We start from the raw sequence: 14,027 nt of genomic DNA, 5'->3' as shown, positions 1-14,027 counted from the left end.
AATCTTTTTCGTCATGACTTTTTTTTTTTAGCAATTGCTCTGACTTGATATATACAATTTTTTAAAAAATAATAAATCTGATATTTAACATTTAATTTACATTTTTCTTCAATGAAATTTGAACTTAGATATGTAATTTAAAGACATTAAACAAATTTTTGAAAAGTAGATTTTGATTGTTTCCTATGTTACAGGAATAAGTATTATTAATGTCGAAACCAATTACACGCGGATCCGTGGCGCAATGGTAGCGCGTCTGACTCCAGATCAGAAGGTTGCGTGTTCGATTCACGTCGGGTTCAAAATCCCGATCAAAGCGGTTCCTTTTTATAATTTTACTATCGATATTCATAAAAATGCCCCTAAAATTTCTCCCTTTTTTAAAATAAGTCCCTTTCTCCAAACAGAAAACTCTCCACCTTCTCTTCCCCATTTACCTAAAAATCCGTACAATTTTGCACGCCTACCCGGAGCCAAGCACCTCGTCTTTCAACCCGACATCAGTTGTGCAGTTTGTTTCATTTAACTTAAATTTAAGAATCTTAAGCAGCTTTTTTTTCCTTCGAAGAATCTTTTGCAGATTTAAATTTTGTTTTATGGAGTGGATTCATTTATTGCTGCAATTTCAGACAAAAATATTTGTGGTTTTCAGATTCTTTATTTTTCTATTTTTCTTGAACCGCACTGGTATTTTTATACACATACTCGGATATTTTAATTAAGATACAATGGAAAAACTTTTCAAAAAAATAAACTATACTTGGTACATGCATCGAAGCTATTGACATGACAATTAATACGGCAAAGTAACTAAATTAAGCTTAGTTACTCAGTAAAAGAACAAGTTTAATAATTATATTTGATTTAAAACTTGATTATTCATATTTGAATTTAAGTTTGAATTAGAAAACATATATATTCAATACTAACCAGAAAAAATAAAATTATATATATTAAATATTAAAAGCTTGATTAAGCTAATGAGTGTCCTCGAGTTAAGCATCAATATACTAGAATTTGACTCGAACAACTGAGTCAAATTCGAGAAGTAACAACACAGATCCTAATTATAATTCAGAAGCAGGGCCATCTTCAAGATATCACAGTGTATTACAATATTATCCAGTCGTAGGATGATTCCAGGGCATACAGAAATTTCTGGCCATTGTGGCATCGATTTAAAGTCAATCACCCCTCCTCAGACTCTGCAAGCAGAATTTTCAGAAATGAGAATGCAATACAAGAACATCTTGCACATAAATGAAAACACATTGACCGTTATGTTCAAATAAGCAAAACAAAATTGATTCGATTGTAGAAGCCCGGGTTGGAATGGCCTGCCAGCTTGATTCGTGCCGAGCTAGGCCAGCTCAAATTTGTAATACCTTGTCCAAGGCCAGCCATGTAAAGATAGTCCAGTCCTTGGATAGGTTTAGTTGAGAGGTTTCAAACCAGTTCTATTTAATCAGCAGAAAACAAAATCAAGTTCCTGCAGACTATTGAATTTTATTTACTTGAAATGAGATAACCCCTCAAACTTAGAGCACGTGCCAGAATTTTAAATCCTGGTCCTGCAGGATCAAACCCCACAAGGGGGACATGAGGCACTGGGCCAAAACCTGCATTGACCTTGAAAATTAGAAAGAAAATGGGAAAACATGACTAAAATGATACCATGTATGGCTTCCATATTTTCCTCTTTGTAGACACCAAGGGGTGATCCATGGACTGAAAGAAGAATCTCCCCAGGCTTAGGCAACCTCTTTGTTTTGGGTGTCATTCCAATTGATAACCTTTGGCTGGTCACCTGAAATAATAGCAATATAAGATAAATCATTCAATTGAAGGTTTTTGTGGACAAAAAGATTATGCTATTCATTCTCAGGTGTGATTGCTGGATACAAATGTTTTTGACACAGATACTTTCAAATTTTTTGAAGTTAGTTTTCCAAACAATTTGAGGATCATACTTTATACCAATGTCTAGATATGTAGTAACATTTTAGTTTTGTTAATACAATAGTAAAATTGCACTTTGACACCCAAAAATTTATAATTCAACTTTGACACCCCTAATATAAATTTCTGGTTTCACCCTATTGATCATTGACTGAATTTTGCAATGATAGTATCTAATGATTGAACATTTCATAAGAAGAAGCTTTTGCCTTCCCCCATTTTCTTCAGTCCAATGACTAAGTTATATAAACAAGGGGGCCACTTCATCCTCAATAGTTGGAACAGGCACAAAAGGACTTAAACAGCAAAACTAGCATATACAACTAGGAACAAGCTTTCACAGTTTAAATTTTCCCTACCAATTACAAATGGTCTTCTTCATCATAATGAACCATTTTCCTTTTTCCAGCTATCATTTTGATATTAAGTAAAACTTAAAATCATCATAAGAAACTTCAGCCCTTCCGAATCATGCAAAATGTTAACAACAATCATTTCAGGGAAGCTTCAACAGTTCGAAAATGGAGAAAGGTGATGAAAACCAAGTTATCATTACCGATGCAATTCCCCCCCCCCTCCAACACACACAAATAAAATGATAAGTTGGAATCCTGGTTTACAAACAAAAGAGGTTGAAATAGCATGGGAAACAAAAGTACAAACCCCAGGAGTTTGAAGACCATCATGCATTCCAAACATCTGACTCTCAGATGTTCCCTCCAAAACCTGCAAAACAGAAACTTTATAATGAACTCTTTGGTCCATAACGTAACATCAATGAATAGATGACAGGTCAAACATGCTTTAATGTACTGATTGCCTACATTTTGCAACAGTACACAAAAAAGGGTATGTATTAAACCCCAAAGAAACCCAATTTTTGTTTGTCTATAATTAGATCATGATCAGTAAGAGGATTGAAATTTGTGTCTCGGACAAAAAGAGATGCAAAATGACATAGAAAATAATAATACGCTAGAATAAAGGCAGCCTCCATTCTTCAAGTTAATAACACATGCAGCAACATCCAATCACCCCTTAAATGTTGTATAGCTCCTCAGTCTTTAAAGAACAAACTAAGCTATTTTCTACTATTTTCCGAGTTTTTGATGTAGGGTAAAGAGAACATACAAAGTCCTTGATTTGTTGACTGTCAACCCGTAGAAGGCTCTTTCTGGCTGCCATCAATAAAGCAACTCATTTCAGAAAAAATCAATATGAAATATCAAAATTGATGTAAGCACCATAAATTGCGTAAGTTGTAAAGCTACCTGCTTCAGTTGACAACTCAAAGCCACTGAATGATGGAATGGAAGGGCAATTTGCATAAACTAAGGACATTCGATGTAAAAGAGAAGCGTGTACATCTCTTCCATCAGCACCGTGAATGGAGATGTTGCCATCCTCGTGTTTCCATTGCACTTCGAACTGTCCATTTTCTGCATTTCTTACAATTGATAGATTTGGGAGATTGTCATTAAAAAATTGCAATGCAGGTGTTTGAAGCTGCTCTTCGTTGCAGTATGAGCGTAATAATCGCAAAGCAGTCAGCATATGTTCAATCTCTACATCACGAACAGCCCTAATTGCAGCACATTGCCGCTCAACTGTTACAGAAAAAGCAAAACAATTGAATGACATAAACATGTGTGCAATTTCAAAGCAGTTTCCATAGTTTATTCGCTTAAAACTTATATCCCCAAAAAGTGCTCTAAAACAAAATCAATGATAAAATACACAAATAAACAACCTATAATACCAATTCAAAACAGTTTCCACGGTTTAATTACTTATTTATATCCCCGAAAGGTGGTCTACAACAAAATGGATGGCAAAATGCACAAATACCCAAAATATAATATAAATTCAAACATATTTCTGCTATAAAAAAACGTGATTCAAGAGCAAATTATACCTTCCTGATCGATTAATCCGGGTATATTCTCCTCATTTTGGCCCTCCTTTCTGTCATTTCTTTCTACTTCGCATTCAGCTGATGCTGGAACTTCTTTAACAGTTTTTTTGGCTCTACGTTTCGCCATTTGCACGGATTTTTCTTGGGTTTATCGCCCTAAAGTAGATTAAGCACATAAACATTCAAGATTTGAAATTTTGAAGAGAAAAAAACCCGATTCGGCACCGAGATTTCTTCATCCACGGAAAGCGCCGCTACAATTGAACTAAAAATGAAATTAACAACAAATCCTCGACTCATCTGGGAATCACTAAAGAAATAAAAAATAAAAGGAAAAAAAAGCAGACCTGAAATTACAATTTTAGAGAAGAATTTCGTCGGAGATGTGGAAGTGGGTCGAGTAGTCAATTTTTTTTAGAAGAAAAGAAAGTCCCGCCTTCTTCTTTTGAATTTCCTGTAATTCTGAAGGATTTTTAAATATAAACTCTTTTTTGAGGGAATATTTAAATGGGTAAAATAATACTAGTCACCTAGTTTTTTGTTTTTCTTTTTTCATCTCATTATAAAAACTTACAAAATGAAAAATTACAAAATAGTTATTTAACTATTTAATATTGTCTTTTTTTGTCACTAGTCTCTAACGATGACAAGTTTTAAATTTTGCATAATAGCATCTTTAACTTTTAATATTTATAAAATATGTCAATTTAATCTTGATTCTTAAAAAGTTTAATCCTCAATATTTACACATTGTATAATTTAATTTGTTTTTTTTGTAATTTTTCTTTTCTTTAGGCGGATTTTATCAGGGGTGAAGCCAAAAAAATTTTAGTGTGAGATAGTCAATATTTTTGTCATTTTTAAATGATGAAATCAAAATTTTAGCATTTGATGACTAAAATGTAATTCTACCATTATTAATCTTAAAATTTTAAAATTTATAAAGAAACTTAAATGAAAACCTTTTCATTTTAGGGGGGCCAGTGCCCTACCAACCCTTTGACTCCACCATCGGATTTTATTCTCTTTGTTCTAAAAGCCATGGGATTCTCTAAGTAGTTTGTCAAGTGGATTATTGCTTGTATCACTACTTTTAGGTTTTCTATGTCATTTAATGGAAGACTTACTAATTTTTTTTAGAGAGGAAAGATGAACAAGGCATGGAGATCTTTTTTCTCCTTGCCTTTTTTTTATTGTTGTAATGAATATATCGTTTAGGACCTTAAAAGAGAGGTGGCTCAATATGATGATCTTCTCATACTTGCAAAGAATTTTCTTGATTCTATGGTGGATATTTAGTGTATACTAGACTTAGTCATAGGTTGAGCCACCAATCTAAGCTTGATAGCACACCCAAAAAGTGAGAGGGTTTAGACAAAATATAAAGTCCACAAAATAGGCTTGAGTAAAATTCAAGGTCTATTTTCTATATGGGTTGGGTCTTGGACAATATTTTTTTGCCTGAGTTTCGTCTAACCCGACCCAAATATATTATGTCATAACAAGAATATATTAATATTATATGTTGAATAATAATTATAAATTTATATTAAATCACTAACTTAATAACAATTAAACTCATTACCCAAAAAAAAAAAGCTTATCCAACTAAATAACCCAACCCAATATATAAAATTTTAAAAATAATATTTAATACAATAAAATATTTATTATATTTATTTGTATTTTTTAATATAAATATTTTTTAATGTGTTAAAAAATTTTATTTTAGTATTTTTTAGTACATTTATTATATTATATTTTTTAAATTAAATTTTTAAATAAAAATTAATTTAAATTATCAAATATGGGTAGATTAGGTCAGGCCCAATATCACTTTTCTTAAATTGGGCTAGGGTTGGGCAAAAAAGAAACTCATTTTTTGGCCTAAGCTGGACTTGAACTTAAAAAAATGATCTAAATATCTTGGATGAGCCAAACCCGACCCTTGAACACCTGTACACCGAAGGGGTTTATATGTTTTCTAATTTGTAGGTTAATGCTTTAAAAAGTTAGCTCTTTATTGCTAGTGTTTCTGAAGAGGAGGTGGAACTTATGAGAAGCATTATTGGTTTCAAGATTGGTTCCTGTTAGATATTTGGGTGTGCCCCTTTGTATCTAGGAAACTGACGTTTTCGAACTATAGAGCTTTGATTTATAAGATATTGGTTAAGGTCACTGGCTGGTCTGCAAGGCATCTGAGTTATGCTGGAAGGCTTCAACTTATAAAGTTGTTGTATTCAGTATGTAGTCTTATTGGTGCAGGCAGTTTCTTCTTTTAATAGCTATCCTTAGAAAATTTCTCAAATTTGTGCTTGGTTCTTTTGGAAAGGTCAAAATTGGGTTGCACATGGTGCTAGGGTAAGCTGGTATCTAATATGTTCTCCCAAATCAGAAGGTGTGCTGGGGTTGAGGAATCTTGAAGTATGGAATAAGGCTTGCATTTTGCATTACGTTCGAAGCATCCTTGCAGAGGAAGGTTCTCTTTGGATTGTTTGTATTAAGAAGTATGTTATGAAGGGAAGAAGCTTTCGGGATGTTGCTCCTAATTCTACAAGTAACTGGAATTGGAGAGGAATGCTTAAGTTGAAGGAGTTAGCTGCCGGTAATAATGTGCACAGAATTTTGGCTATAAGATAGCTTATTCAAGACTGTGGGAGGATACTAGAGGAAAGGGAAGGGAAGTGTGCTGACATAGATTGTTGTGGTTCTCTTTGCATGTTTCTAAGCATTCTATTGTTGCTTGGATGCTAATTTTGAGTAGGTTGCCTACTAGGGATTGATTTGTGTCGATACTTACTGCTTGCTTTGTTCTAGGGTTGCTGAAATTAGAAATCATATTTTTTTTTAATATGACTTTTCGAATGTCTTGGAAATGATACTGCAGCTTTGCAACACTAACAGAGCTATAAGAGCTTGGGAACAGGAGTTGGCTTGAGCTGTCTCTAAATTCAAAGGCAAGTTCCTTATGTCGTGCTTAAATTAGCATGGAGTGCATATATTCATTCTATATGGGGTGAGAGGAACGTGAGATATTTTGGCAAGCCTCATTCAACTGCAGGTGCAATCTTGATGAAGGTTAAGCAAATTGTACAAACAAGGTTGATGGGTAAGCAAATCAACTGAGTGGATGATGTTAAATATTCACATTTGTTCAAATTGGGGTCTGATTGAAATGTAAAGAATTTTGTTTTGGTTTTTGTATGTTTGTAAGGTTTTGATTGTAGCAGTTAACTGATTCAGGGTAATGAAATGTAATTATCTAAAAAAAATACAAGAATTAATTAAAATACAGAGACCAAAGGCAGAAATTGACCCAAAAAAAGAAGTGAAGTCTCCAATGTCAATGAATAAAATGATTCAAGGCTCCATCTTGAAAACGACCGTATGCGCGCATGGATCAAATTTTACTCTTTAAATATTTTTATAATGTTTATATATTATATTAATTATAATTTTGTCTATTTTAGATTATTCAAAATATTTAAATTACTTTTTAATATTATAAAATTACAAAATAATTTCCTCGTATCGATCATTATGTTTTTGGTCGTGTTTGTGTAATTGAGATGCCTTTTAGTTCGTGCATTCCGGAATAATGATGAATCCGAAAAAGCTAGAGTTCTTTTGGGACTTTTAAGTAATCTGCCTAAATGACGAGCAATGGAGATGGGCCCCTGGAGCTTAAATTTCAAGGCATGATCTAATAGAAAAAGTAAGTTCAAAGTTTTGTTTCAAATGTCTTTAATTGTTTTAAGGATTAAGGATTGAGTTATTTATTTATTAAGTGATTTTCAATTTTTTTATAACTTATATGTGAGTTTTTTTTTTTTGGTTTATGTATTTTTTTTCTTTGTGATGTTTTTTTCTGTTTATAAATAAACTGAATATAACTTTAAAACAATAAATTATACCAACTAAAAGTTATTAAATTATTTAAAAATTTTCATTTAAGCCACCGAGATATTAAAATCGTTGTTATATGATCTTCTTTGTTCGTATTATTTGTACCAATTAAAAGCTCTCATTTTTCTTCTCTTCATCAGTCCAATTTTTTTTCATGAAATAGTTTTCTTCTTCAATCTCTAACATTGAACGTCAAATCAACTTGGATCTAAGGTATATTCTTCCACTCATTGATGTGTATTTATCTACCGTACTAATTATCGAATTATTACTTAGAACTAACTAGCTAAACTTGAAAAAAAAAACTTATCAACCTAATGATTTAAATAAAAAATTTTAAATAATTCAATAATTATTTTATAACTTTTCAAAATTAAATCACCAAAACATAATCTTATTAATAATTTAGAAAACTTTCACTTAATTAAAAAAAAAATGAAACGTGCGGACCGGTTCACATTTAGGTAATCAACATTTTCAGCATTGGGCTAACTTTTTATTGTTTCTATTTCACCCTTTTGTTTTTGTCGTTTTGCAAAGTCAGCAATATTTCCAATATTTGAGCTGTCTTTTTGTTGAAATGTTTTATCATTTCAAATACTGTAATGCAAATTCTCTTCCTAATGCCACAGTTTTCAGACTACTTTGAGAATTAATTAATATTTTTCGAACATGTTTGACTATATTTTCCCATTTCCACTACTTTATATTAACATCATTCATTAAATTTAAACCTTTAGAAGTGTTAATTGAATTTTAACTCGACTAATATAAGTATTGTTGTCAATATAGGAAGATGTCAATTCGAATGCATTGAAGTACATTATTCTCTTATTTATGAATTGAGAGAAACTATAAATAATTTTAAATATATTATCAAAAAAAGTAGATATAATAAAAAAATATCGTGCTTTATATTTTTATTAATTATTAATACATATAATAATATATTTTACAAGAAGAAAAAAATTAAGACCCAACCAGTTGTTTTTTATTCATTAATTTTAATTAAAATTTCCAATTCCCAATCTTCAAATATTTGTTTCTTTTTTTCCTTTTTTCTTTTTTGAAAATAATCAAATATTTGTTTCTTATGTATATTTCATACGATTTTGAAGTCTTATAGGAGCATTTATTAATTTAATTTTGTATAAAGTAAAAGGATAATATTTTGATATTTACTATTAAAATATAAAAAAATATTGATTTTATTTTGTTGATTTTTTGTGTTTATTTTATCATTTATAAAGACAATTCATTTCAAGATTTATAGTTGGATTTAAATTTTTTCAAGAATAAAATACTGAAAATTAGAAGAAAAAATTTGATTTGTCCTACAGTCCCTCTTAACATAAAAAACTGTAGTTGGTGTGATTAGGGAACTGCACCAATACCTGATAGCTTTTACAGAAAATTTTCAAATTTACTCGCACATAATGCAGTTGCCAAAGGGTTTTTGCTTGGATTATAATTTTAGGAACTTTTTATTTTAAGCTCCAATTTCAGAAACTTAATTCGTGAAGAAACATGTCATGTGAGTAATTCTTGTCTTCCTTTTTGTTTCCCTTCACACAATAATGTTCCTTTCTGTGTATGTTGTTTTAATTCAACACTCTTTTTATTCCATTCTTTTTGTTGCAGTTCTGAGATTGTTATGCACCTCCATTGCATTTCTATTTGTTCTGTTGTCGCCTGCTGCTTCAAATATAAGTGGTTCTACCAAACGGAGACGAGAGGAAGTCATTGCGCATCGAGGTGCTGTTGCTACTGACGATGGCCGATGTTCGAAAATTGGGGTTGATGTTCTTCGGATCGGAGGTCATGCAGTTGATGCAGCGGTGGCTGCTTCGCTTTGCTTGGGCGTTGTAAGCCCTGCATCGAGTGGCATAGGTGGAGGAGCCTTTATGCTACTAAGGGAAGCTAATGGGAAAGCACAAGCATTTGATATGAGAGAAACGGCGCCATTGAAAGCTTCCATGGTGCATATACTAATTGATACACGAAATTTACTTCAATTTTCTTCATTGTTAATTTCATTTCCTTCCATTTTTTCAGAACATGTATGCTGGAAATGCTGCTTTAAAGGCAACAGGAGCTCTCTCTGTAGCGGTGCCAGGGGAACTTGCAGGCCTTCACAAAGCTTGGAAACAACATGGGAGGCTTCCATGGGAAAGGCTCGTGAAACCGGCCGAGATTCTTGCTCGAAAAGGGTTCAAGATTTCGCCATATCTCCGAACTCAGATGGAAAGTTCGAAATCAGCAATCTTGGCAGATAAAGGGCTCCGACAGGTCTTCACATCAAATGGGGAGCTTCTGCAAGTAGGTGACATATGTTACAACAAGAAACTAGCAGAAACTCTTCGAAAGATTTCAATATATGGTACCAAGCCATTTTATAATGGATCCATTGGATTGAATCTGGTAAGAGATATTCAAAGAGCTGGAGGGATAATGACATTAAATGACTTGAAGAGGTACGAAGTTAAAATGAGGGAACCAATCTCAGCTAATATTCTAGGCCTTAAAGTTCTTAGTATTCCACCTCCTTCCTCTGGGGGTGTTTCAATGGTGCTTGTAAGTGTAACCTGGTTGTAATTTATCATAACAGTGAAAGAAAAGGGAAATTTTAGAACTTTGTTTTTCTTCTTGTTTTAACAGGCATTGAACATTCTTACACAGTATGCAGTCCCTTCCGGCCTTTCGGGGTCGCTCGGAATCCATAGATTAATCGAATCCTTGAAGCATGCATTTGCTGTGAGGATGAATTTAGGTGATCCAGAATTCGTCGATGTTTCGAAATTCGTAACTGATATGATCTCTCTCGAGTTTGCAAAGAAATTGAAGAGCACAATCTATGACAACATGACTTTTGGTCCCAATCACTACGGTGGAAGGTAAAATCATTTTTACATTTTTATATCCTCATGATTTGCTTTCTTCCATGTGATCAACTTTTGTTGGCAGGTGGAGCCAAGTTCATGATCATGGAACTAGTCATATATCCATCGCTGATAGGGATCGAAACGCAGTTTCTATGACTACTACAGTGAATGCATACTTTGGATCAAAAATACTGTCGCCAAGTACTGGAATAGTCCTCAATAATGAAATGGATGACTTCTCCATGCCTATAAACAGTTCCGGAAATACGCCTCCACCGGCACCACCCAACTTCATCCGCCCTGGGAAAAAGCCTTTATCGTCTATGACACCCACTATTGTGTTGAAGGTTTGTTACTTCAATGACTTCAAAAGCATAATCTAATCCGATTTTGGAAACTGGTTCTCAGTGAGGTGTTTTATAGGATGAGAAGTTGAAAGGAGTGGTTGGTGCAAGTGGGGGATCCAATATCATTGCAGCGACTACTGAGGTTTTCTTGAACCATTTCGCTCGAGGGATGGATCCTCTCTCGTCTGTAATGGCTCCCAGGATCTACCATCAGGTTTTCTTTCTGAAGAAAAATACGAATAATTTAGCATTGAGTTTTTTGATCCATTAAGCTTAGAACGTCTGTTTGATGCAGCTGATACCCAATGTGGTGATGTACGAGAATTGGACGACAGTGACTGGAGATCACTTCGAAGTTTCAAGTAGAATCAGGAGTGACCTTCAAAAAAAGGGTCATATTTTACGAGGCCTAGCAGGTGGGGCGATTAGCCAATTTATAGTTCATAAATTGGAAGGTCGTAAGGTCAAGGGAAGCAGTGGAGAACTTGTGGCAGTCAGTGACCCTAGAAAAGGAGGGATCCCTGCTGGTTTCTGATCCGGCGTTTTCGTGCTCACTTCTATTAGTATTATTATTCTCTTTTGCTTGTAGAATCAAACCCCAGTTTTGCTAAAATTAACCTAGTTAATTTCAGTCCAGTAATTATCTACCAAAAATACTATGAATGCTTGTCACTCCCTTCCAAAAGTATGTTTGTGAACCCCGTATCACTTTAGCGTCTTATAGTGAACAACCTCATTATGTTCACTAGGAAACTAGGCCATTTCTTATGCTCACTTATTGTTGGGTGAAATGACACTTAAAGAGTGTTCTCTCATTAACACTGGTGCCTGGCCCTGCCCGTATATATTTTTAATACAAATTCCTTACCCAAATCAAATCAGGCAATTCAGATCAAACTTAGGCCAGTCCTAAAAATTCATTTTCAGTAGTTTAAGAATGATAAAATACATTTTTTACATTAAACAATCATATATTTTTAAAACTAAATTGGAAAAAAATTTCTTTATTATTAAAATAATTACTCGACCAAATCAAACCAATAAAAAACAGAAAATGAGGATCCAGTTAACAGTATGAAAATAAAGGATATAATAACTCTGTGTATTTGCAAATGAAAAGTTTAAAAACTAATTGGAGAAACTCTAGGTAAACAAGCAACTCAGAATATTCATTAACCAAAACAAAATCTTGACTCAAGCTACAAATTTTAGCAAGAACATCCACAACTTAACATTAAGAAAAATACCAAATATTCTTAAACAAAAGGGGTTGAGGGCAAAGGGAAATAATATCGTGAGGAAGTAAAGAAACATCATCATTCTGCTGTGATAGAGAACCAGACCTTCATTGACTTAGTGGTCACCTGGTAGAGACTTGATGATGTCAGAATCACCTGCAGGGCAGAGAAAGAAACAGTTAGTAAACATCAATGATCGAGTTGTAGAGGCAAGTAATTATTGGAATTTAGATATGGTGTTTACCAGGGTCGACAATACTCAAGCAGGATACACGGAAGTATTTCCCACAAGCAGTTCCTAGATCATTATTGTCTGGATAATTAAAGAGAGATTAGATTTCAAGACAAATGAAAGAAAAGCAACAAAGGAATCCTAAGATCGATCAACCATGTTTGTTTGAAAAATTGCCTCTTTCCGATTGGGCTATCATTGACACATGTGGAGAAGAAAAGTATTGGCAATACAACACAGGAAACATTCAACTCAAGCCAGGATACTTGTTGTTGTATCATAAAATCGAATGTTCTTCCATAGGAAAGATGCCTCAAAAACTGACTAAATCAGTTCTAAATGAAATAACAATATTGCAAGAAATAGGTAATTCAAAAGAATCTAGTCTATCCAAAGTTATTATCAAAGAAAACCAAAATCAAGTAAGCGAAGAAGAGTTTAAGTTCATCTAAATCAAATTCAAAGCAATAAGTTGAGGGCAGGGGCACATAACCAACTATCTTTACCAATTGCACATAAAGCCAACATCGAATATTTTAGTGTCTATTATCCCTAATGCATCAATCCAGGTAAAGTTGAACAAGGGAAACAATCGCACAAAATAATTAAAGAGGTCAATTTAGCAAAAAGTAGAAGACATTACAATAAAAAAAAGTTCCTATCCAACCATAAATCCGCATTACAAACATCAGAATTTTTTTTTTTTTTAAAAAGGCATTTGCAAAGCATCCGGGGGAAAAAACTTACTTCCATTGTAATGGTGAACTCCGACTTTACAGAGCATTGCATAGTACTCAATCTCAGATTTCCTCAGCGGTGGACAATTGTTCGAAATGATAATCAGTTTCCCTATAAGATATCGACAAACCCCAAATTTTCTTCATTAAAAAATTTAGATCTTAAAAATCTACGAACAACCAGAATGAATAAAAGGCAAAAGAAAGAAAACGAAATTAAACCCAGATTTTAAAAATATTAATAATAAGAGAAGAGAGTAAAGAACCTTTGGAGCTCCTGAGGGACTTAAGCACTGTTTTATAACCAAGAGTGTATTTCCCACTCTTCATAACGAGAGCCAACCTGTTGTTGATGCTCTCATGGGTCTTCTTCTGTTAAATCCGAAAAATGAAAAGCATATATATGATTATTTCAGTTTCATTTTTTGACATTATGAAAACAAATCAACAAATGAAAGAGAGTATAACGAAGGGTATTCACCGTTTTCTTGCTGGCCACCATTTTTATTGGTGAGTTTAGTTGGTCTTTTTTTTTGGGGGGGGGGGGGTCGGCTGCTCAGGGTTCTTCAAACAACGATGTTGAAGCCGACTCTAGGGTTTATAGTACCCTTTACCTTTTAGCTTTTATGCGTTAAACTTAACAAACAAGAACAAAAGATAAAATGAAATGTCGGCTGGATCCAACCCAAAATCACTTTTACATGGCCCGATTTACTCTTTGGGTCGACCTAAAATATGGTGAACAAGAGTTCACTAATTTTAATCTAAATTTATTCTCCGTAATTTTTTTAAACAATTTTATCCTAATTTC

At 33.3% G+C, this 14,027-nt stretch overlaps 3 protein-coding genes and 1 non-coding gene across 6 annotated transcripts; 2 read left to right on the top strand and 2 right to left on the bottom strand.

Annotated features, from left to right (window-relative positions):
• The first annotated feature begins 230 nt into the window (after positions 1 to 230).
• Positions 231 to 302, top strand: TRNAW-CCA (transfer RNA tryptophan (anticodon CCA)). Its single transcript has one exon. It is a non-coding gene; the product is annotated as a tRNA-Trp (tRNA).
• A 624-nt stretch (positions 303 to 926) lies between these two features.
• LOC107899644 (uncharacterized) lies at positions 927 to 4,361 on the bottom strand. Of its 3 annotated transcripts, none has more exons than XM_016825426.2 (7): positions 4,222 to 4,361; positions 3,875 to 4,030; positions 3,231 to 3,566; positions 3,091 to 3,137; positions 2,623 to 2,685; positions 1,675 to 1,807; positions 927 to 1,205 (listed from the first exon to the last, which is right to left on the bottom strand). In XM_016825426.2, the coding sequence occupies exons 2-7, from the start codon at positions 3,999 to 4,001 to the stop codon at positions 1,189 to 1,191; spliced, it is 723 nt and encodes a 240-aa protein (XP_016680915.1). In that variant the 5' UTR covers positions 4,002 to 4,030; positions 4,222 to 4,361; the 3' UTR covers positions 927 to 1,188. The 3 variants fall into 3 exon arrangements, with proteins under 3 accessions (XP_016680915.1, XP_016680910.1, XP_016680901.1); XM_016825421.2 differs by having other exon boundaries at positions 3,875 to 4,139; positions 4,222 to 4,360; XM_016825412.2 differs by having other exon boundaries at positions 3,875 to 4,128; positions 4,222 to 4,353.
• A 4,736-nt stretch (positions 4,362 to 9,097) lies between these two features.
• On the top strand, positions 9,098 to 12,291 carry LOC107899662 (glutathione hydrolase 1). Its single transcript, XM_016825434.2, has 7 exons — positions 9,098 to 9,314; positions 9,422 to 9,759; positions 9,836 to 10,354; positions 10,439 to 10,674; positions 10,745 to 11,009; positions 11,086 to 11,223; positions 11,305 to 12,291. Exons 1-7 carry the CDS (start codon positions 9,308 to 9,310, stop codon positions 11,542 to 11,544), a joined length of 1,743 nt encoding a protein of 580 aa, XP_016680923.2. The 5' UTR covers positions 9,098 to 9,307; the 3' UTR covers positions 11,545 to 12,291.
• Positions 12,158 to 13,919, bottom strand: LOC107899673 (60S ribosomal protein L30). The gene is made up of 5 exons (XM_016825445.2): positions 13,698 to 13,919; positions 13,483 to 13,588; positions 13,227 to 13,328; positions 12,492 to 12,560; positions 12,158 to 12,403 (listed from the first exon to the last, which is right to left on the bottom strand). The coding sequence occupies exons 1-5, from the start codon at positions 13,716 to 13,718 to the stop codon at positions 12,363 to 12,365; spliced, it is 339 nt and encodes a 112-aa protein (XP_016680934.2). The 5' UTR covers positions 13,719 to 13,919; the 3' UTR covers positions 12,158 to 12,362.
• Positions 13,920 to 14,027: the final 108 nt, after the last annotated feature.

This window comes from Gossypium hirsutum, chromosome A11 (genome assembly GCF_007990345.1).
Source record: "Gossypium hirsutum isolate 1008001.06 chromosome A11, Gossypium_hirsutum_v2.1, whole genome shotgun sequence".
Classification (NCBI taxonomy): Eukaryota; Viridiplantae; Streptophyta; class Magnoliopsida; order Malvales; family Malvaceae; genus Gossypium; species Gossypium hirsutum.
This window is presented reverse-complemented; position numbering and strand designations above follow the sequence as displayed.